Source organism: Mercenaria mercenaria, chromosome 5 (genome assembly GCF_021730395.1).
Source record: "Mercenaria mercenaria strain notata chromosome 5, MADL_Memer_1, whole genome shotgun sequence".
In the NCBI taxonomy this organism is placed as follows: domain Eukaryota; kingdom Metazoa; phylum Mollusca; class Bivalvia; order Venerida; family Veneridae; genus Mercenaria; species Mercenaria mercenaria.
Genome location: NC_069365.1, coordinates 10,275,907 through 10,299,006, shown reverse-complemented (window position 1 = coordinate 10,299,006; position 23,100 = coordinate 10,275,907). Strand labels below are relative to the sequence as shown.

Genomic DNA, 23,100 nt, shown 5'->3' with positions numbered 1-23,100 from the left:
GACGTACATTCGATGTCTTCCTCCGCCACTTAAGAATGAAAAATGAAATCTTCAGTCAAGATGCGAGGAAACGTCTCGTTGCTGTTTCAACACGGAAGCCATACAGACCTCTGTTATACGAGAATTTCTTTTCCCCCATAATTTTACAGCTCCAGAATTGACAATGACAATGACAAACGTTTATTTGAGGTAGTGACCATCGGTTCAAAATCAAAATATGCATCTATAAACAATCAACAGAATACCTAAATGTAATACAGTAATATTTCTATAGTTCCCAATTTCGAACAAGAGTGACAAACTGTCTCAAAATACGCCAATCACAGCAAATTACTCTTGACTGTGGGATAACAGGTTGACAACAATGTCATATCGTACCATTACTACCTTACAGGACTGCTACCCGTATTACTGTCATCCTACTTTCCTACTTCCGCGCTTTGATATAAATAGTCGAGAGGCGATATATGAAATTTTTTAAACGGCACAAGAAGATAAACTGCGTCAGGTTCATTGTTCTGTGATTTATTAACAGGACACAACGACTCGTCTTTTAAGTTAGAATATATACATATACAAAATTAGTTTAAACATATTTTATTTCAAACATATGTGCATATTACAATTTACAATATTGTTATCATACATGCTGAAAAAGGATTAGATCCGAAAGCTAAGCTTATAAAGGTCTTCTCCTATATGGGATAACTTACAGCAAATTTGGCAGTTTGTTTGAAATGTGTTATCGAACAAAAATTTATTTGATATGCATTGAATCGAAAAAATGACATGAAACATTAGTATCAAGTTAGGACAAAGTTTTGAAAAGAATCGAGATTAGAAAATAGAAGTTTATTGTAATTAGTAATTTTAACATTAAAAAATGAAAGAAATTTTATGCATATTAAGAAGATTCCTTCCGATAATAAGATCTGCATAAACAAATAATAATATAAATAGTGAAGTAAAAGGCGTCCAATAGAAATGAGAGGAAACAGAAATAAATGTATGAGGTTTGGTTTGGATTGATGAAGGTTTGGAGCAAAATGGAAAGTTTCTTAATGTAGTTAAGCTCATGGAAAACGTTTACTTTCCCTAATGTAGTTTTGAGCTGCTAGGAATATACTGTTATTGATGTCATCGCTAAGATTCTGGTCACCGTACAGAAGAGTGTGCAGAGTGACAGTGCAGAAGCTGGAGGTTGTTTGAAGGAGTCTTCTACGGATATCGTTGTAACCTGGACATTCAAAGAAGAAATGATGATTGCTCTCAATGCTTCCGCACTGACAAAGGGGTGAAGGATAGATGCTTTTCTTGTAGAGATGTTGGTTCAGAGAGCTACACTCAGTACGCAGCCGGGCATGATAAATTTGCCATTTCCGTGCACCAACGTAGAAGTGTTTTGGACATGTATAGGTGTTTCGTGTTAGCTGTGATTTAAAGGAAGACAAGATTACTGAAAATGTTCTGACTCTTTATTAAACTTTAAAACAAAAACATAATTATGTCTATCTGTCTTATACATGAAGTCCTAAGCATATTCAGAATGACCTATGTCACACTGCATTATGCGATTAACGTTCATATCGGGTGGTAATAAACGGAAGTATCGTAATTATTAAGTACGCAAATTTCAGGTAAATTTTATACAAACGAAAGGACTGATCCCAAATAATGTTGTTATATGATGCCTCAGTAAAAATTTACTCGCTATATAGGTAACTTTTGAGGCTAAGCTAACTTCTTTTGCAACGTAATTATATTCTGACAGAAAAACTATAAACTATGACCTATTTGTTCCACTCTCAACATCGGCCCGATCTTGTTTCAGCACTATAAACACTGAGACATATGGCTACACTGAGGTATTTTAAGGCGTGTCTGAATTAATGTTTGCGTTTCGCCTGAATCCCTTCAGATTAATGATTTACACAAGTGTGCTCAATGCAATCTATTTTATAGTACAAAATTTTACGTAATGTCTCTAGATATAACTTTGAACATATGAATAGTGTGATTTCCAGGCAGGTCTGAGCCAGCCAAACAGGGTTTGTCAGCATCGAAATCCGACAGAGGAATTCGGCTTCCATTTAGATTCCATCGTTCTAGCAAATGTTCGATTGTGCGAGATGAACTCCTTTCCTGATAAGTAAAAATGAATACTGATCCCGGATTTCTTTCCAACAAAAAAGACACGGTTGCTATAATATCTTCAAAGTCTTTCGTGTCGTAAAAACAATCTGATGCTATGATAATGTTAAGTTTAGGAAGCTGGAAAATCTCCTTCCCGAATCGTCCCCACGTGATCCCGTGCACTTTGAGCTCATGTAGCCCATTTGCAATACATGATTTCACACAGTTTTCTCTACACTTTGGCAAAACAGCACTGTCACTAAGATGCACAATGGCCCCACATTTCGCAGCTACTATTCCTGGCAAAGCAGTTCCAGCTCCAAGTTCAAGAACAGTTTTATCGCGGATCCAGTTACGGTTGTACCAAATGTACTGCGCAAGAACGGGCGCACAAGGCCATGTGTACATGCCATACTCTGGATCTAGTATCTCTGGTATAACAACTGTAATACTGTCGTCCTCCCGATTGTCAGAAAATACGAACGTCCTCATAGCAGTAAGATGTTAGGATTATTTATACAGGATGAAAAACGAATGCGACACCGCTTGGATGAGTTTAATTGTGCAACTCTAGTGTAATAATTTCTTCTTCTACGATAATGGCCTAGTTCAATTGTCCGAAAGTTACTAAACACATACGGCTACATTATTTATTAGTAGCTGTAGACTTTTATCGTGTTTTATTTTAACACTCATATCATAGTTATAGAGAAGAGATTGCTGAAAAATTCGGTGTCTATTCAAATGTACAGAAAATCATATCAGCATATATGTGGTGCCCTGCCGAACTCGGCTAATGCTTCAACTTGATTTAGGGTTAATTTCTTTTATAAGCGAAAACCTGTAATTTAGAAATTTTAATAATTGTTATGAATATTTGATGTAGGGATATTGACAACTACATTATTAGAATATTTACTTAATATACATATCCTTATTAAATTTTTAACAGCTCACAAAGAATTACTGTTCGTATATCTCTTGGAACTATGTTCTTTAATAATGTAAATATTTTAATCAAAGCTACCGTAAATACAAAATGAGTGTCAGTGGTGAAACTCACTTTGTTCTAAATAAGTCTCAAATATAGGTAAATCTGAAAAATATTTCAACATCTTATGACTTAAGAAATAGAAATAATATAGACCAAACGTGGAGAACAAGTAATAATTAACGTCACTCCCGATGGAGTCGAAGAGAGGTCTTGGACTTGGTTTGTACAGGTCCCAGAAAAGTCACAAAACTAGCTGTTTTAGTATATAGGAGAGATCGTGTTTGTCTACAAATCCGTTGTATTTTCTATTTTCAGAACTGATAAGACAAAGGTCAGGTGGGCAGATGCTGATCGATCGGGCGTCTATGATTTTTTGTAAACAGTGATGTTTTTCTAATGGCTTAAACTTTCTTAAAACACAAATGATATCAGTATTTTTTTGATAAATGGAAAGGGTATAAAACAAGCAATTTATTGATTACTTTTAATTATTATTTCAAAATAAAATGGATTAATTATGAACGCTTAACTTACAGTGTTTTTTATAAAACTTCGGAGCATCATTATGCTGCTATTAAAATCATATTTCATTTGAAATGGTTTTTCATTTTAAAAAGATATTAAGTTTGGAAATCATAGCATTTCAAAACTTTTTGAATTTTTAAAATCCGTAAATTAGCGAAAAAGTTATAAAAAATTAAAAATTCCGATTCCATACACAATGTAAAAACATTTGTTTAGCTCACCACCAGATAAACAGGTGTTAATGCGTGACGGCGATCTCTCCTGTAGCTAGAAGTAGCTATAAAACCAATACCAATAAGGCCACACCAAACTGATTACCTGTTCGTCGGATTTACTGCACCAATTCGACGGGAAATGAAAAAAAAAGTTTTAATTTTAATTTTTTTTTACCACCCGCACCTAGTATATTTTTTGCGCTGGGTCGAAATCAGTAGGAACGAAAAAAAAAATGGAAATTCCGAAATTTAAATGCACCTTGCTTATAATTTATCGGAGCAACGGAAGAACATGTTCTCTGATACAGTCACCAATCCGACTACGTAGTCTCCCTACCGCACAGAAGGGATACCTACCCTGGTAGTATGAGTTTATTCGATTAAATTTTGTAATATTCGATCACTTTAAAAATCGGGCATAACAAAATGGCAGCCCCCTATGTCTTTTTTTTTATCTCATGCCGAGATGACCAACGGCAGGTATTTTCAGCAACAGCTGTTGAGATTTCCCCGAGCTGCAGTTTTACAAAGATGTTAGGGCTGCTGCGCTATACAATAAGATGAATATTTCCGCAGATACAGTCGTGTAAAACCCGCCGGGGTTATGTGTGTTTCTCAAACGCAAGCTTTTGTTTTTGTTGATTATTCTACAATTCTTTATTTGGTTTAAGTGATATTAAAGATGGTACATGACAATACATCAGGAATTCTAGACATTTGCTTATATGTCACTCAAAAGTGTCAGCATTTGTTTTTGTTTACTTTGTATAGTCATACTCTCAAAGTGCTGGATTTTCATTTGATTTCTGACAGTAAAACCCAGCCTGCAGACTTTGCACCGAATAGTACCACCTCAGATTAACAGATTCAATAGAGTGCTGTGTGATCTGCATTTGTAATAGATACATGTTGTCCAGCACTTCAAAGGTTAAAAGGTCTAATGTCACACGCAGAGAAAATTGTTAAGCGATATGGGATAAATAAGACATTTCAGTATAATAAAAGCGCTGATATATTTTTTATTTTTTATTGTATGCATCACACATTAAACATTCAATACTCCAAAGACAATGCTGTCTGAAAGTTACTTCACACACATTTGTTTTTCCGACTTATGAATAGAAATACACTTGATTTGGTGATAAACATGACACTTGTAAGCGATTATTTAATTTTTTTATTTCATCGCTCTTCGCTCGCTCCAATAAATGATGATTTGAAAAAAAATATTTTAATTTTTTTTCCGCTCGCTCGCCCCGAATATTTTTGAAAAAAATCCAAAGAACAAGACATCAATTTGGTGTGGCCTAATGCAAAATTTGTCAAAATAAGATGCAAAATGGTCATAACCAGGTCCAAAAAGTTTATAAGATGAAAGACAATAACAAAAAACCAAGATCTTTGTAGTCACATTTTCAATAACTGCGGCAGTATTTTGCGATAAATAATCATAGAATTTTCCACTTGTGTTAATCATTATAGTATAAGACAATTTTATAAATGACTTATCACAAAAACTCGCAACATGTGTTGAAACTGAAACTGCATAGATCTCCATTCTGTGTGATTGTCTTTTGTCTCATAAACCATTTGAATGGGATAATAACTATTTTATATTTGATATTCACATATTTTAAACATTTTTTATTGGTTATATAGCTAATTTGTGACTTTTCTGGGACCTGTTATATGGTCACTGATCGTTAGAATGTGTATCCATTATACACATTACCTGCTTCAATTGACTGTAGTTTTTTTCTTCATTAATTACAATTGTTTAGTTTCATTACTTAAAGGAAAGATTTATCTTTTCAAATATGTAAAATATTCATATATTTGTGAATCTGATATTATGTAGTGTCGCCTTGTTCATGTTGTTTCAGCGGTACATTTCTTGTTTGCAAAGAATTTGACCGCCATTTTCGTCATGTGTCATTAGTGTGAAATAGTCGACAGATTTTAAGCAGTTAACGGACACATTTTCAATTTCATCTGCCGAGACAGTGGGTGGAAAATGGTAAAGAACATCAGGTTTGTGTGGTCTATCGGACTTTTTATGAAGCGACACGAAGTACACTACTTAACCATTAGAATTACAGATACAGAAACGTAGCTTAAAATTGTTCTTTGTTTATCAAAAAAATGTTTTTGCGGGAAACTCTTCTATTTGGATACGGATGAAAAATGAATGATTCGTACTCAGGATAGTTCATAGTTCAGTAATGCTTCCAGAATAAATACATTTATTATCTAAGTTTTATCTGCTGACAGAAGTCACCAGGATATTCCATTGTGCTACAGAAAGCAATAATTGCACGATTAAACTACAAATTAAAAATTGAGTGTTAGAAAAACCTCACACATACCAGGATAAAGTATACTTGAACGTTCTTATCGGGAAAGATGTTATCAATAGGTGCCTGCAAGCATTGCTGTCCGTTGTTTTTGCAATATAGCTCTGTATTTTGGTAATTATGTCTCCCACCACCATGACCACATGGTCGGTATGTCGGTATGGTTGGTCCTTAGACCAGTCCGTTTCTGGATGATTACTCAAGAATGCTTAGGCCTAGGACCGTGAAAGTTAATATGGAGGTTGGTCATGAACAGCAGATGACCCCTATTGATTTTGAGGTCAGTAGGTCAAAGGTCAAGGTCATAGTGACCCAGAACAGTTAAACAGTTTCCAGGTGATAACTCAAGAAGGCTTTGGTCTAGGATCATGAAAGTTGATAGGGAGGTTGGTCATGACCAGCAGATGACCCTATTGATTTTGAGGTCAGTCAGTCAAAGGTCAAGGTCACAGTTACCTGGAATAGTTAAATGGTTTCCGGATGATAACTCATAAATGCTTGGGTCTAGGATCATGAATGTTGATAGGGAGGTTGGTCAGGACCAGCAGATGACCCCTATAGACATCGAGGTCAGTAGGTTAAAAGTTAATGTCACAGTGACATTACTGAATGCATCAAGAGGGGCATTTCATGTTCTCCGAGCTCTTGTTTTCATACTGATGTATGTTTTTCAATATACATGTACTCTTTAACTTGGATTTATAAAGAAGCGACATAGAAGTATTATGTTTTTATTGCATTTTTGTAATTTGAATTTTTTGTTCTATGTTTTCATGACCTTTGACGAAAATGATGATATCAAAAATTAAATTAAATTCTATGTAGGAGGGTTGTCACAGTAAATGGTAGACTCTTGAAATAAATCATTTTTATTGGCATTGATTGCAAATACTTTATACACGTATAATTTGCCTATTTCTAAAACAATTATAAATGATTTTTATCAAAAAATAAGTTTTTAGCTCGACTATTCGAAGAACAGGGGAGCTATCCTACTCGCGTCGGCGTGAGCGTTAGCGTGAGCGTCACACAAATGTTAAAGTTTGCGTACCACCCCAAATATTTTCAAAGTCCATTGAGATATTGCTCTCACATTTTGCATACTTGTTTACCATCATGACCCCAGTCTGTAAAAAGGAGGAGGCGACTCTATCAAGCATTTTGACTGAATTATGGCCCCTTTTCGACTTAGAATAAATGTTAAAGTTTGCGTACCACCCCAAATATTTTCAAAGTCCATTGAGATATTGCTTTCATATTTTGCATACTTGTTTACCATCATGACCCCAGTCTGTAAAAAGGAGGAGCTAACTCTATCAAGCATTTTGACTGAATTATGGCCCCTTTTCGACTTAGAATAAATGTTAAAGTTTGCGTACCACCCCAAATATTTTCAAAGTCCATTGAGATATTGCTTTCATATTTTGCATACTTGTTTACCATCATGACCCCAGTCTGTAAAAAGGAGGAGGCAACTCTATCAAGCATTTTGACTGAATTATGGCCCCTTTTCGACTTAGAATAAATGTTAAAGTTTGCGTACCACCCCAAATATTTTCAAAGTCCATTGAGATATTGCTTTCATATTTAGCATACTTGCTTACCATCATGACCCCAGTCTGTAAAAAAGAGGAGGCAACTCTATCAAGCATTTTGACTGAATTATGGCCCCTTTTCGACTTAGAATATGCTTATTGTAATGTTAAAGTTTTACTCATTGCTTATATTATACTATCAAGCACTGAGAATAGTCGAGCGTGCTGTCCACTGACAGCTCTTGTTTAAATATTTTTTTTACATAAGGTGCAAAAATATGTAATTTGTCATCCTTCTCCAAACTCTTATAACATCATTGTTTAGGCTAACATATACATGTATTTGAATGTTTAGCAAAAATAATTGATCTATCTGATTTATATTAAACATGGTCAGAATGTTTGTCTCTGATGTAGTTAAGTGATTTTACAGCAGTGTACCTTCAGTGACCCTGTATCAAGTTTGTTAAAATTGATTTCAATTTGTGAAAAGCATGGTGTTTAGAGGTGTTAGTGACTTTTTCGTATAAAATTCACTAACTCTTTTGGATGCCACATATATATATATATATATATAGTTATATATATATTTGCATACAGTGGAAACTTAAAAAATCTTTAGTCAGAAAACACTGGCCCGATTTAGAAATAAAAGCAATCCTTACAGTGCACAGATTTCTGATAGCACAGCTTACTTTTATTTTTCCTTGCATTGTCCTCATAAATTCTTTATTTGTTTCACTGTTAAACTTTGAGTAGAGTAGTTATGGTGATTTATGGGAAAAAAATGTTATAATGTCATTTGCATGTTTGGCATTCAAAATGACTTCCTAAACATGAGCTAATGGCTTTGTTGTGCAATATATATGAAACATGGTAAACAGCTGTAAAGTCTTCCAAAGATATTGTTATTTGCTCAAAATTTATTTTTAAGCTCAGTTGAAGTTGAACTGTTCGACTTAATTTTCCATGTAAAAAGTTCTATATATCATTGTACAATAAAGCATTTTTTGATACTGGATATTTGAAAATTGCAATTCAGTATTGAACAGGATTGTTTTTATTGTTGGTACACTGGTATTGTATGAATCCATTGCATCCCTAGCATCAGGTATACACTAACAGTCTAGGTGTTTGGCCAGATGTCATAACATGCCAGATGTATAAATATATATCATACTTATATTACCTTTCACAGTGTCATATTTTTGCCAAATGTGGAGAATAACACATTTTCTCAAATGCAAAATAACCAGTTGTGTATTAGACCAAGATATATCTTGAAGCATACACTTAATACATTCTGACCATGTTCTACATGTTTTAACACTATTTGATAAATCCATGTACCTTTATTACAATGAGATTCTTTTCTCTATTTAACCTTTAGCATGCTAGATAAATTGTCGTCTGCTGGAAATGTCGTCTGCTAAAATTGTAAAGTTCATTCAATCTGCTCCAAAATTGGAAGAAATATTGTCAGAGTAGCAAACAGCTTGGAACCTGATCAGACGCCGATTTAATCGGCGTCTGATCTGGTTCCAAGCTGTTTGCAAAGGCTGTTAAATTCACCTGCAGCAGGCTAAGGGTTAAGGTTATCAGATTCTGTTTGAAAGGGCACCCGGAAATTGGAACAGAATGCCAGCACTTTGCCAAGTTTATGTTTTTGACTGAAGCAAACAAAGCATGATGGATATTGATGACTCAGAGCAGAGTTCTGCAGAGGCAGCTGTGTCATCACTCACAGGTTTCCTGTTTGGTAACATTGATGAGAAGGGAGAACTCGAGGAAGATTTTCTGGATGAGGTATAACTGGATCCTTTTGAACGTTGTAAATTTTAGAGGCAGAATTTTGGTGTATAGGAGGTCAACAACTAAAAGTCTAAAATTCTATAAAGAGAAATATATTAGACACATGTGCTGCTTTGTTTTTTTGTGGTAATAAGTAAAATATTGTTAAATAGCACAAACGTTATGGAGCAAGATGTGTGTATAAAGGTAAACATTGATATAGATACAAGCTTGCAAATTTATTAACAGGAATCAAAGAAGCATCTAGGATCCCTTAGTGCCCTGGGTATAGGTTCTCTTGTAAGGGAGATAACTGATGATGCAGAACAAATCCAAGATAGTTCCACCGATTTATCTCCAGGTAAGCTCGGACATACATATTACTACATTTTCTTGTCCTTATAGGTCTTTCATTGAAGAAAGTGTTATTCATCTCACTGTATCATGACTCACATTGTATTTTAAAACACTTAAGTCGTTTTTATGAAAATTACCTTTTCAGAAACAAATATCAGTAATTTGCAATAAGTCAGTATATTTCACTGCTCATTTACCTGCTTGAGAGCCTGAACTGGAGGTTATCTAGGGTTTTAGTAGAAAATTTCTACATTTTTGAAAAATGTACCTTACTTTGTCCTTAAGTAACATAATACATTTGTAGTTTGTAAGAGTAACATTTACAATAAAGCCAAATGATACAGGAAAACACAATATTCTTCAGACAGGTGTGAAAGGTGTCAGATTTATAAAACTAATGATCACATTATGCTATGGTTAATGAAAATTAAGGATTTCTATGGTCCTAGTTTTATCTTTTTATCTAATATCTGTTATCATTGTAACTTTCCTGTGCTATGTTCTGGACAATACTCATGTTTATTCATTTTTACTTCAGATTATGAAAAGAAGGCATCCGATGCAGTTGATTTTTCTGATATTGTTGAAGTTGCGGATGAGGAAGAAGAGGATAAAGCTAAAATCAGTGATGCAATGTCTTCCATGCACATGCTGAGACAAGGTTTGCATTATTTGTCTGACTGGTAAAAGTTGTCTCACACACTAAAATACTGCAGTACCAGAAAATGCATGAAAAATGATAGTACAAATTTTCACTTGAGCTTTGTCCTAACAAATGTTTACACAAAAAGTGATTGTGGCTCTTATAAATTTATTAACCTATACTTCTTGTTAGCCAGAATTGATTGCCATAGAACTGGTGAGGCAAATGCAGTGAATCATGTGAAAGCCAACCTTTTTCAACTCTTTTAGAGGCCACATTTTTAATTGATCTACATAAAACTTTGTTGGAATGTTAGTCTCAATGAAGTCTAGGTCAGTCTCAAAAGCGGGATAACTTAAGTTAGAAAGTAGGTCACTAGGTTAAATGTTACTTTATGGAAGGCACATTTTCTACCTGATATTCATGATGCTTTGTCTGAATGTTTGTTTATTTAAAATCTGGGAAATATTTTTAGCTGAGACACTTGGGTAAAAAGCTAGGTCACAAGGTCATATAATAGAAAAATAGAAAAACTATGTTAATTATACATTCACCTGATTTACTGGTACATAAAATGTGGTCAGAATGTTTGTCTGGCCACCAGTATGGGTAGCCACTTTTTCATATAATTATGTATATAGTATTTTCAATATGCATAAGTGGAAAATTTAAAAATCTTCTTGTCAGAAAATGCAAGCCCAATTTTAAATATTTCCACAGTATGATATTTTCCATCCTCTATCCAAATTATTCAAGCAATCTGTGGAAATCATGTGCAGTCATGATCACCTTTTTTTATAGAGAACCAAGCACCCCTGATTTGAATTTATTTTATTCATTCAAGCATTTTCAAGGGGCATGTGTTGTACAGTGTTGACAGCATTAGACCAAAGATTTCAGGTCAAGGCATGCTTGAGATTGAAAATTACACATCCGCTTACCTTTGATAGACTGTCGTGGGGGCATATATTTTTTACAAAAAGCTTTATGCATTAAAGATCCTGATTGCATAGTGATTAAGTAAAAGACAAACTACATGTAGTTAGCTTTAGTTTACAAATTATATGACATCATATGTCACTTTAAAATTTATATTTAGAAATTGATACACTTCCTTACTGTTGTCATGAAATGGATTTAACTCAAACTGTTGTCCAAAATCATCATCTTAATTGAGGGTATTAATATCTCCTGTAGTCGAGCTTTTTCTCCTGAAATGTTTCCAAATTCACTTTCAAGCACTGAAATAGCCTAGTACACTGTCTCCTTTGACAGATTTATCAAAAAGGCCACCATTACCTAATCTACCCTTACCTTATATTTTTGTACGTTGTTATTTTGACTGTTAGATCAGATATCTGACTGCTCATGTCTATATTTTATGGATTTCAGAGAATGATGATGATGATTATGATGATAAAGATTCTCAGCTGATGCCTCCACCATCCTGGCTCCCATCTCAGTTAAAACCTGATGTCAAACCTACCATAAATGTATCAGGTGGTTCATCTTACAGTATGATCTTTCAATCTTAGAATTATTGAATTTGCTTCAAATTGTCATCTTATGAGATTGGGCAATACTTGATTTTATCTCTTTTATGAAAAATTCATATTTTTATAACTTTTTCATTATTTGTCAGTTTAAAGAATTTTACTGTTTGAAAGATGGTTGCATGATATAGGTATGATGAGAAGTTGTCCTTTTTAGCCCACCATCATCAGATGGTGGACTATTCAAATCACTCTCAGTCTGCGTCCGTGGTCCATCCGTCATTCCGTCCGTCCGTCCGTTAACAATTTCTCGTTATCGCATCTCCTCAGAAACTACTAGGGGGATTTTGACTAAACTTTAACAGAATGATGTATTGGTACCCTAGTTATGTCCCCCTGAAAATCAGACTGGTTCAACAATTTATGAGTGAGTTATGGCCCTTTGTTTATTTCTATAATTTACATAGATTTATATAGGGAAAAACTTTGAAAATCTTCTTGGCCAAAACCACAGAGCCTAGGGCTTTGATATTTGGTATGAGGCATCATCTAGTGGTCCTCTACCAATGATTCAAATTATTTCCCTGGGGTCAAACATGGCCCCGCCCCGGGGGTCACATGGTTTATATAGACTTATATAGGGAAAAAGTTTGAAAAAGCTCTTGTCCAAAACCACAGGGTCTAGGGCTTTGATATTTTGTATGTGACATCATCTAGAGGTCTTCAACTAAGATTGTTCAAATTATCCCCCTAGGGTCAAATATGGCCCCGCCCTGGGGGTCATACGGTTTACATAGACTTATATAGGGAAAAACTTTGAAAAGCTTCTTGTCCAAACCACAAAGCCTAGGGCTTTGATATTTGTAATGTAGCATCATCTAGTGGTTCTCTACCAAGTTTGTTCAAATTATCCCCCTAGGCTCAAATATGGCCCCGCCCCAGGGGTCACATGGTTCATATAGACTTATATAGGGAAAAGCTTTTAAAATCTTCTTGTCAACAACTACAACATTCAAATTTGGACCACATGTATATTTTTGAGTGGCAAGATGAACCTTGACATGAGTTGACCTTGATTTTGACCTAGTGACCTACTTTCACATTTCTGTAGCTACAGCCTTTAAATTTGGACCACATGCATAGTTTCGTGCACCGGAAAAAACTTTGACCTTGACATTGACCTAGTGACCTACTTTCACATTTTTGAAGTTACAGGCGTCAAATTTGGACCATATGCATAGTTTCGTGTTCGAAATGAAATTTGACATTGATTTTGACCTAGTGACCTACTTTCACATTTCTCAAGCTACAGCCTTCAAATTTAGACCACATGCATAGTTTTGTGTACCAAAAAAAAACTTTGACCTTGACATTGACCTAGTGACCTACTTTCACATTTTTGAAGGTACAGGCTTCAAATTTGGACCACATGCATAATTTTGTGTTTCGAAATGAAATTTGACCTTGAGTTTGACCTAGTGACCTACTTTCACATTTCTCAACCTACAGCCTTCAAATTTGGACCACATGCATAGTTTTGTACACCAGAAAAAACTCTGACCTTGACATTGACCTAATGACCTACTTTCACATTTTTTGAAGGTACAGGCTTCAAATTTGGACCACATGCATAGTTTTGTGTACCGAAATGAACTGATCTTGAGAATGACCTAGTGACCTACTTTCACATTTCTGAAGCTACAGGCTTCAAATTTGGACCACATGCATATTTTTGTGTTCTGAATTGAAATTTGACATTGATTTTCACCTAGTACCTACTTTCACATTTCTAAAGCTGCAGCCTCCAGATTTGAAGCACATGCATAGTTTTGTATACTGAAATGAACTTTGACCTTGAAATTGATCTTGTGACCTACTGCCACATTTCTCAAGCTACAGCTTTCAAATTTGGACCACATGCATGGATCACATGCACAGTGTTGTGTACCGAAATGAAATTTGACCTTGGGCTAGTCATGAAATTGGGACAGTCAAAAATGGCTCAGTGGTGGGCGCCAAGATCACTCTGTGATCTCTTGTTTAGGTTACGTTGATGTTTGCCTACTTAAGATCTGTCATTGAGAACTTCTTTGTGTGTGAATACTGTAAAACAGTCGTTATAATAATGGGTCTATGTTTGATATGAAACTTCCTGACAATAAGCAGAACTTCGCAATAAGAATAAAATATATTTTTAGGGAGTATTGCCAGCAATGGGATGCCAGGTTTGTCAGAGAGTTCAGCTGGTCTAACAAACACCACACCATCCCTGAACACCCCACTGGCTGCTATGTTACCTCCAGAACTGAAGAATGCAGATGTTACCAAATATTTCCCAGAATTTAGGAAAAATCAGGTAAAGATTGACAAAACATATTTCATCTAGCCAAGTATTTTCCTTGGACAACTAAAAATTATTTAAAAAAGAAAGTTTTGTGCAGACTTGTTGTTTTATGTGAGACAATTTGTGATTTTTTGTCTTCTTCATTGAAGAAGCTGACAGAGTAAGCTTTAAAAGACTAGAGAGGGTTGAGTAATTGAATTGATGTTGAAAAAAACAGGAAAACTGCTAATTATATTTTGCTTTACAGGTTTTGCGTTTCTCTCGCTTGTTCAAACCTGTACATCATCCACATATCTGGAAGAGAAAGAAGAAAAAGAAAGAAGATGGAGAAGAGGAGAAAGATAAAAAGAAGGAAGAGAAAGGAAAAGAAAGTGGTATGTCATTTCTAGCAGTTATAACTTCAATTTAGAAGGTCATGATTTTTACCCAAGTTTATTTAAAAAAAACCTTAATTGCCATCTGGAGTAAAGATACTTTTAAAGTTACAAATAGGTTTTTTATTGAGGCATATTAGTTTTCAACTGTCTGTCCGTTGGTTCGTTAGTTCATTAGTTCATCACAATGTTAACTTTTTGCATGAAGGCACATTACTCGCGAACCACTGCACCCAGGACCGTCAAACTTCACTTGCTGATAGTACTTATTGAGTACACCACTCCTACTGACTTTGGGATCACCAGGTCAAAGTTCAAGGTCACAGGGGCCAATGTTAACATTTTGCATGAAGGCACTTTACTCGCGAACCACTTCACCCAGGACCTTCAAACTTCACATGCTGATAGTACTTATTGAGTACACCACCCCTACTGACTTTGGGGTCACCAGGTCAAAGGTCAAGGTCACAGGGGCCAACGTTAACTTTTTGCATGAAGGCACTTTACTCGCGAACCACTGCACGCAGGACCTTCAAACTTCACGTGCTGATAGTACTTATTGAGTACACCACCCCTACTGACTGGGGGGTCACCAGATCAAAGGTCAAGGTCACAGGGGCCAATGTTAACATTTTGCATGAAGGCATTTTACTCGCGAACCACTTCACTCAGGATGTTCAAACTTCAGATGCTGATAGTACTTATTGAGTACACCACCCCTACTGACTTTGGGGTCACCAGGTCAAAGGTCAAGGTCACAGGGGCCGACGTTAACTTTTTGCATGAAGGCACTTTACTCGCGAACCACTTCACCCAGGATCTTCAAACTTCACATGCTGATAGTACTTACTAAGTACACCACACCTACTGACTTTGGGGTCACCAAGTCAAAGGTCACGGTCACAGGGACCAAGGTTAACTTTTTGCATGAAGGCACTTTACTCGCGAACCACTTCACCCAGGACCTTCAAACTTCACATGCTGATAGTACTTATTGAGTACACCACCCCTACTGACTTTGGGGTCACCAGGTCAAAGGTCAAGGTCACCAGGTCAAAGGTCAAGGTGCTGCGGGGGCATTTGTCACCATTAGTGACAGCTCTTGTTTGTTTCAAGAAATTTATTTACATTTTAGTTTTAGGTTGTGACATTTGCTGTAATATTTGATCATTGTGAGGTCATTTTCTAGCTGATCCTAGTTCATCCTAACAGATATTTATGTCACAGGTTTTAATTTGATTATTCGAACAATAAGGAGAGCTACTGTACTAACCCGACTGTTAGCAATGGTTTCAGGTTAAGCTTTTTTGGCAAGCTTTTTAATTATGCTGTATACTTCTAAACTACTGCTGATATTTTAACCAAACTTCACATTGAGTTTGATCTTGGTAAAAGACATATTCCTGACAGTTTAAAGGTAAAGATCACTGTGGTCAAAATACTGCAGGTTAATATTTTATGGCAAGGTTGTCAGTTTCACTATATCTTCTTAACTACAGCCCCTGTAATCATCAAATTTTACATAAGAATTGTTCTTAGTAAGGGGCAGAAATCTTGTTTAGGGTTAAATACTTGAAAGGTCTCCGTAACTGATGTCAGATTTTGTAATTGTGTTGGTTTAAGTTTCATGGCATGCTATTTTACTCTATCTTCTTACACGTGCATCTTATGATGTTTCTTAGTACCAGTATCCCTCCTACATTCGCTCATACCCCACTAGTAAACTTATATCCCCCTGCACATCTAATACACACCCTCCCTCTCCCTGAATCCCTCTAAAACCAAATTGTTTTTCTTTTCTCGTTCTAACTTACACATCTTATATGTTGCAGTAATATCCTCATACACCTGTCATTCCACCTCCCACATTATCTCCTGCCACTCCTACCATAAAACAGTTTTTAATGTTTCTCACATTATTTTGTATCTTTTATTGCTTTTAGTATCTCTCACACTCCAACCACTTGTACACACTTCTACACCAACCAGATTTATTTTGTTTTTTTACAATTTTCACACATCTTCATTCTCATATTGTTTCACCGTCCTTTTGACAGATCTCACCTTTCATAACTGGAAAGCATTTAAGAACTGTTTATTTTGTGTTATGCAGGAAATTAAATTTTAATTGCTTAAAGCAGTTATAGAACATACCAGTCTATTGAATTATTTAATATTAATCATTGCTTTGATGTAGCTAAGGTAGAAACAAATACATCTAAAACAGAAGAAATAAAACCAAAAGAAGAACCTGGTACAACTACGTCAGCAACAACAACAACAACACAAGAGTCTGTGTCAGCAGAAGCTGTTATCTCTGAGCCTCAGTCAACCCCTACATCTGATATTGAAATTAAAGGTACTTCATTATATAAGTCAGTTTATGAACCATGCAGGGCGTCAAGTTACCTATATTTACCTATATTTTCCTATATTTTAGCCCTCTACCTATAATAACCTATAAAATCCTATATTTTGCCAAAATACCTATAAATACCTATAATCTGGAAATTTTGTGGTAAGCAAGGAATACAAAGGTCATTCAAACCATTAAAAAAGAAGTAATTCTATGATAATTGAGTTTATAAATATGCTGTTACCTTTTAGGCATTGAAATTTGTATTCCTTTCAGGTGTAGTAACCCTGCCCAGCCCAGCTTTAGGAAAGCTTTAAGTAATGGAAGTTCTTTTTTCAATTGGAATATTTTCCATTTCTTAAAGCTTTCATGTATGAAAATGTGAATAGGAAATGCACATGTTTTTATTTTGTTTTCAGAATAAACAAGCCTTAATGTTTCATAATTAAGCCTCATAATGGCTGCTAATAAGAATCAGTTTCGAGATAGGTGGCAATGGACATGAACTGAAATTATGGTGTGTCAAGGGGAAGAGTGACTCTTATGGTCACTGTACATTGTGCAAAACTGACATAAAGTGTGATAATGCTAGACTGAGACAAATTCTTCAATATTTTATACTTGTATTAACAATGTACTGATATATGTTGTTAGCAATATGGCTTGGTTTGCCAAATTCCCTGTTAAACTGATTTGAGTACCAGTATTGGTAAAGTTTTGTCTGTTGGTGTATTAATAGTTTATTATGAAAGTAAGATACATGTTAAAATGTTATTTGTTTAAAATCATAAAAGTAGCCACTTTTTCTGTTCCTTTGTATTTTATGTTTAATAAAAGAGAGTGCTGGTAGGTGGTGGAGGAGGATAAAACACTTGTCTGACTTGTTTTCTTCATTATAAGCAACCTATATAATCATATATTTCTGGCCCCCAAATACCTATATTTCAGGATCCTACCTATATTTTTGACTCCCAAAAGCACTTGACGCCCTGACCATGAGAAATTATGCATTACTTTGGTAATAAATCAAACATGTTTAGTCACGGCCTACAACACAGAGGACATGTTCCTTGTTAGCTCCCCTGGATCAAAGGTTCAGTGTGATCTATTAACATAGATGGATAGTAAGTCATCCGTCATGGTTGTCAACAGTAATTAATTTTTTACTTAAGCATATTCTCCTCTGAAACTAATGGTTAGAATTAGCCAAAACTTGGCAATGTCCTCTCTCAAATTTGAGCTAAAAAAGAAAAGCTTGAAACAACTTCAAACTTGGCCTGTTGCATCATTATAAGGTCTAATCCCAAACAAATGGGGGCACTTGGCCCCTTATAGGGATCACTAGATCTATTAAAATAAGAAATAATTGTTATCAACATCTTTTCATGGCCCTTTTAATGCATCACATTTAGCTTCATTTAGCAGCCACTAGAGCTGAAAAAAAAAAGATAAGGAACCGCTTGATAAATTTCGTCAAACTTGGTCTGTGGCATCATTACAAGGTACTCTTATCATTTTGTTCAATTGGGGGTACTAGGCCTTGTTTAAGGGCTGCTGGAGCTAATATCTTTTAAACAACCTTCCCATGAACTGCTAGAATCAAACATGGCATCATTTAGATAGTCAAAATTAGGCGAGTGACTTACAGCCACTGTGGTCCTCTTGTTAGCTCACCTGGACTATGTTCAGGGTGAGCGATTTGTATAGGTGGATTGTCACGCCATAGCAACCAGATGGAAAACCTTAAAATGTTCTTCTCCAAAACAGCAAGGCCAAGAGCTTAGATTTTGTGTAGTAGTCTTCTACCAATCTTTTTCAAATCATTTCCCTGTATGTCTCTGTTTTCAAAATTGGCCTCTCCCCATGGTTCACTTGTTTAACATAGCATTTATATAAGAAAAACTTTGAAACTCTTTTTGTCTAAGCCTGAAGGTCAGACTTAGTTAAAAACATTTAATACCATCTTCTCTAAAAGTGCAGTGCTAAGAACTTAGACATTTGATATAGAACATTGTCTAGTGGTCCTCTGTCAAGCTTGTCCAGATCTTGCTTGTAGGTTCAAAATTGGCCCTGTCCGTGGGGGTCACTTGTTTTACATAGGCTTACATAGGTAAAGTCCTGTCATAAATCACAGGGCATAGAACTTAGATATTTGGCATAAAACGTAGTGTAGAGGGCAGGTGAGCAATACAGAGCCTAATTGTTAATAGTTTTGATATTATTATGTATAACATAAAGATTTCTTTGTGTTTTAAATCTTAAAAGTTTAACCTCAAAAAGACTTAAAAATTTTAATTGTGAGGTACTACATAAAATGGAATTTTGCAGTACAAAGATATTAGATATTTTTGACTGAGTGTTTGATTTGTCCCAAAATAAACCAATTTGGAAATACCACTTTAAATATGGAAGGTATTTTGTAAGTTCTTTACATTTGAATATTAATTGCATCTAAATTTAACAGCTGGTAGTAACACTGTCTCAAAATAATCATTTTGTTGGAAGCTTCATTGACATTGGTTTGTTTTCTAAGTTGAAGAACCATCTGAAGCTGGGAGCCAGGAGAACAAGGATATGGAAACGTCTGGTTCCCAGGAGGATAAATCAGACAGTGGTATCAGTGGTGTAGGTGATGACGAGGAGGAGGATTATGATGATTATGTTGCTCAGCTGTTTGGTACAAAAATCAAACTGAACATGGGCAGACCAGCACTACCAGAAGAAATGGCACCAAGTGATGAGGTATATCCTGTTCTTTTATTTTTTGAAACTAGGCATTATTATTACTTGTCTTATGGCAGAATACTGGTACAGATATATGGTTAAGTGTTTCTGTAGTGTGCAACATGACTTCTGGCATTCCTTGCATCTTGACCTTGGCCTTCTCACCAGGGATCTGTTAAACTGCTTAATTTTCTTGTATCTTTGTGTCATACAACATTCCCATCTTTTTTTCACAAACAGGAACTGTTAAAAATGAAGGAATCTGGAGTAATAACCAAATCTGAGAAGAAAGCTGATGGTTCCACAAAGGAAGGCGATATTGATGTAGCTCCATGGAGGTATGGTCCAGCTCAGTACTGGTATGATATGCTAGGGGTCAATGAGACTGGCGAAGGATTTGACTATGGGTTCAAGCTCAAAAAGGAACCTGAAGAAAAGAAGGAAACAGAAGAAATTGTAAGTTTGCATTCAGAAATCTCAGTCCATTTATGTTAAAGTTAATTTCAGCTGTGAGTGAATGCATGAAAGTTTAATTGAAAAATTTGTCTCTTGCATGTTTTATCATATTATGTCTCTTCAGATGTCCTTTTTGGTTATGGAAATTTTTGTGCCCCATCCTCCCACTCATGGAAGGCACTCAGATTTGCCTTTAAATACATAATTAGGTTTGTCCATTCATCTGTATTTGACCTTGAGACATCAGTCATCAACAGATTGTTATTCAGCAAGTGAAATTATGTGCCTAGAGTTGTTTTTTTCAGCCATACCAGAGAAATGGCCATTACTTTAGTCAGAAAAATGCATGTCAGACCTAAAAGTTTACGTTGCATGTTTCTCAGAAAGATTATTTTTGAAATTTTGTAGTAATGTCAGTCAGCATATGAATTTGTGAACCTAGTTTTTTTTGAGCAGTAAATAATCCTGAGGACAGATAGTTTGTACCAGATGATGATATTATATTGAGATTTCTCTCCTCTGGCCTTTCCCCCCTCCCTCAACTCTATAAATTCACCTCAATAGTCAGGTAGTTAGGTGAACTCGGGTAACATGGTATTGAATGCTTGTATAGTATTGAAGAGATGTTTTAAGTAGTATGGTCCACATACACATGCATATTCATAAACACCCTTTATCAAATATTCAACTCTGTAATTTTCCAGAAGCAAGAGCCTGGTACCATTGAGGAGTCAGTGAAAGTAGAACCACCCCAAGATCTTCCTGATGAAGCATTCCTGATGATAACACAGTTACAGTGGGAAGAGGATATTATCTGGAGTGGGGAGGAAGCTAGACAGAGGGTGATGCAAGCACAGAAAACAAGACCTCTTGCTGCTGGCTGGATTCCCAGTACCAGTCATAGAACAGCTGCACAGTATCTACAACAAAGTAAGCATTTACAGTTTTTAGCTCAACTTATCCAAGAACAGTGTGACAGCCCACACAGTCATCAACATTAGCAATGGCAGCATCACACCTTGGTTAATGTTTTGCATGCAAGATTCTCAGTAATCTTTGCATGTATTGGATTTAAATTTCACACAAGGTTTCCTAGTTTGGTTACTCTTGTTGCATTTCAATCAGATTATAACCTTTAGTTGACTTAGAAAATTTGGTTAAAGGTTGCACTCAGCTATCATATCAAGCTGTACTGGAGTAAAAACTGTATGTGTTGACCCAGGACCTTCAGACTTGGTAGCATGATTGGGCTTATGAAGTTGATGAAACCTGTAGTTTATGTGATTACTTGGTCAAAGGTCAAGGCCAACGGGGGGCCGAACCTTTATACGGTTCCCATCCAATAACTTGAGAGCCACTTGACCTAGGACTGTCAAACTTTTAGCATGATTGGGCTTATGAAGTAGATGAACTATATATTTTTTTGGTCATAAGGTCAAAGGTCACAGGGGCCTGAACCTTGAAAACGATTTTCGCCCAGTAACTAGAGAACCGCTTTGATATAGGACCTTTAAACTTGGTAGCATAATACGGCTTATGAAGTAGATGACGTCTATATTTTTGGGTTCAGTAGGTCAAGGGTCAAGGTCACAGGGGCCCAAACTTTGAAAACCATGTCGACTGAATAACTTAACCATTTGACCCAGTATCTCCAAACCTTATAGCATGGTTAGACAAGTGAAGTTGATGACTTCAGCCAGTCAGCTTATTTCCTAAATTGACCTTTTTGCTTTATTTTTGGGGTTAGTAATTTAAAGGTTAAGGTCATAGTAATCACTGAAGTGAGACATGGTATGATGAGGGAGGGGGCATACATGTTTTACAAAAATTGTTTCCACTAATTTTAAAAAAGAAGCACTGTTTTTCATCAGTCACACAAATTTATGGAATCAACTTCTACTGCCTCTAGAACTTCAGACACCTTGAGCATATTACAGTCTTTTTCCTAAGTTGAACAATCTGCAGCCTGTTTAAGCTCAGAAACTCAGGTGAGCGATCTAGAGTTATCACAGCCCTTTTGCTAATAAAACCTTCTGTCGCTTTTCTTATACTTTTAAGGGGGAAATTGGTTGACACTTTCAAGCATGCAACGTGGATGCCATAATTCCAGATAACTTTGCTTAATATGGTTCAGGTCCAGGAACTTTCTATACATTAAAATACGCCTTTGTCCTATTTCATTTCAAGCATACCTAATTAAGTTTATACATGTGTTACAGATCGTCCAGGTATACAAACCAGGTTAGGACCAGGTAATCTACCTATAATGAGATCTATATCAGGACAGTTTGGACAAAAGCCAGGTAAGAAATTTTGGTCTTCAGAATAGAACTGTAGTTCAGTAGTATGAAATACAAAGGAATGTTTAACACATGTGGAGGCAGAAAACCTGAATGTATTTCATGCTAGTTTGAAAGTTAGGGGAGCTAACCTACTCGCCCCGGCGTCGGCGTTAGCATTAGCATGAGCGTTACACAAATGTTAAAGTTTGCGTACCACCCCAAATATTTCCAAAGTCCATTGTGATATTGCTTTCATATTTTGCATACTTGTTTACCATCATGACCCAAGTCTGTAAAAAGGAGGAGGCAACTCTATCAAGCATTTTGACTGAATTATGGTCCCTTTTCGACTTAGAATATGCTTATTGTAATGTTAAAGTTTGCGTACCACCCCAAATATTTTCAAAGTCCATTGAGATATATATTGCTTTGATATTTGCATACTTGTTTACCATCATGACCACAGTCTTTAAAAAGGAGGAGGCAACTCTATCAAGCATTTTGACTGAATTATGGCCCCTTTT

At 35.7% G+C, this 23,100-nt stretch overlaps 2 protein-coding genes across 6 annotated transcripts in view; one reads left to right on the top strand and one right to left on the bottom strand.

The window, feature by feature from the left end:
* Positions 1–1,457: 1,457 nt before the first annotated feature.
* Positions 1,458–2,672, bottom strand: LOC123556422 (histone-arginine methyltransferase METTL23-like). Its single transcript, XM_045347094.2, has one exon. The coding sequence runs from the start codon at positions 2,623–2,625 to the stop codon at positions 1,972–1,974; it is 654 nt and encodes a 217-aa protein (XP_045203029.2). The 5' UTR covers positions 2,626–2,672; the 3' UTR covers positions 1,458–1,971.
* Positions 2,673–3,076: 404 nt separating this feature from the next.
* LOC123556421 (transcription initiation factor TFIID subunit 1-like) overlaps positions 3,077–23,100 on the top strand; it is a 75,666-nt gene continuing 55,642 nt past the window's right edge. For 2 of the 5 annotated variants that reach the window (XM_053542632.1, XM_053542628.1), the window contains exons 1-13: positions 3,106–3,223; positions 5,751–5,898; positions 9,373–9,562; positions 9,797–9,908; positions 10,443–10,565; positions 11,940–12,047; positions 14,239–14,396; positions 14,632–14,758; positions 16,956–17,117; positions 19,648–19,856; positions 20,079–20,294; positions 20,999–21,224; positions 22,514–22,597. In XM_053542632.1, coding sequence (XP_053398607.1) covers positions 9,443–9,562; positions 9,797–9,908; positions 10,443–10,565; positions 11,940–12,047; positions 14,239–14,396; positions 14,632–14,758; positions 16,956–17,117; positions 19,648–19,856; positions 20,079–20,294; positions 20,999–21,224; positions 22,514–22,597 — 1,645 coding nt within the window. In that variant the 5' untranslated portion in view covers positions 3,106–3,223; positions 5,751–5,898; positions 9,373–9,442. Of the gene's footprint in view, positions 3,224–5,750; positions 5,899–9,358; positions 9,563–9,796; positions 9,909–10,442; positions 10,566–11,939; positions 12,048–14,238; positions 14,397–14,631; positions 14,759–16,955; positions 17,118–19,647; positions 19,857–20,078; positions 20,295–20,998; positions 21,225–22,513; positions 22,598–23,100 lie in introns of all 5 variants that reach the window. The other 3 variants (XM_053542630.1, XM_053542629.1, XM_053542631.1) reach the window with 3 other exon arrangements.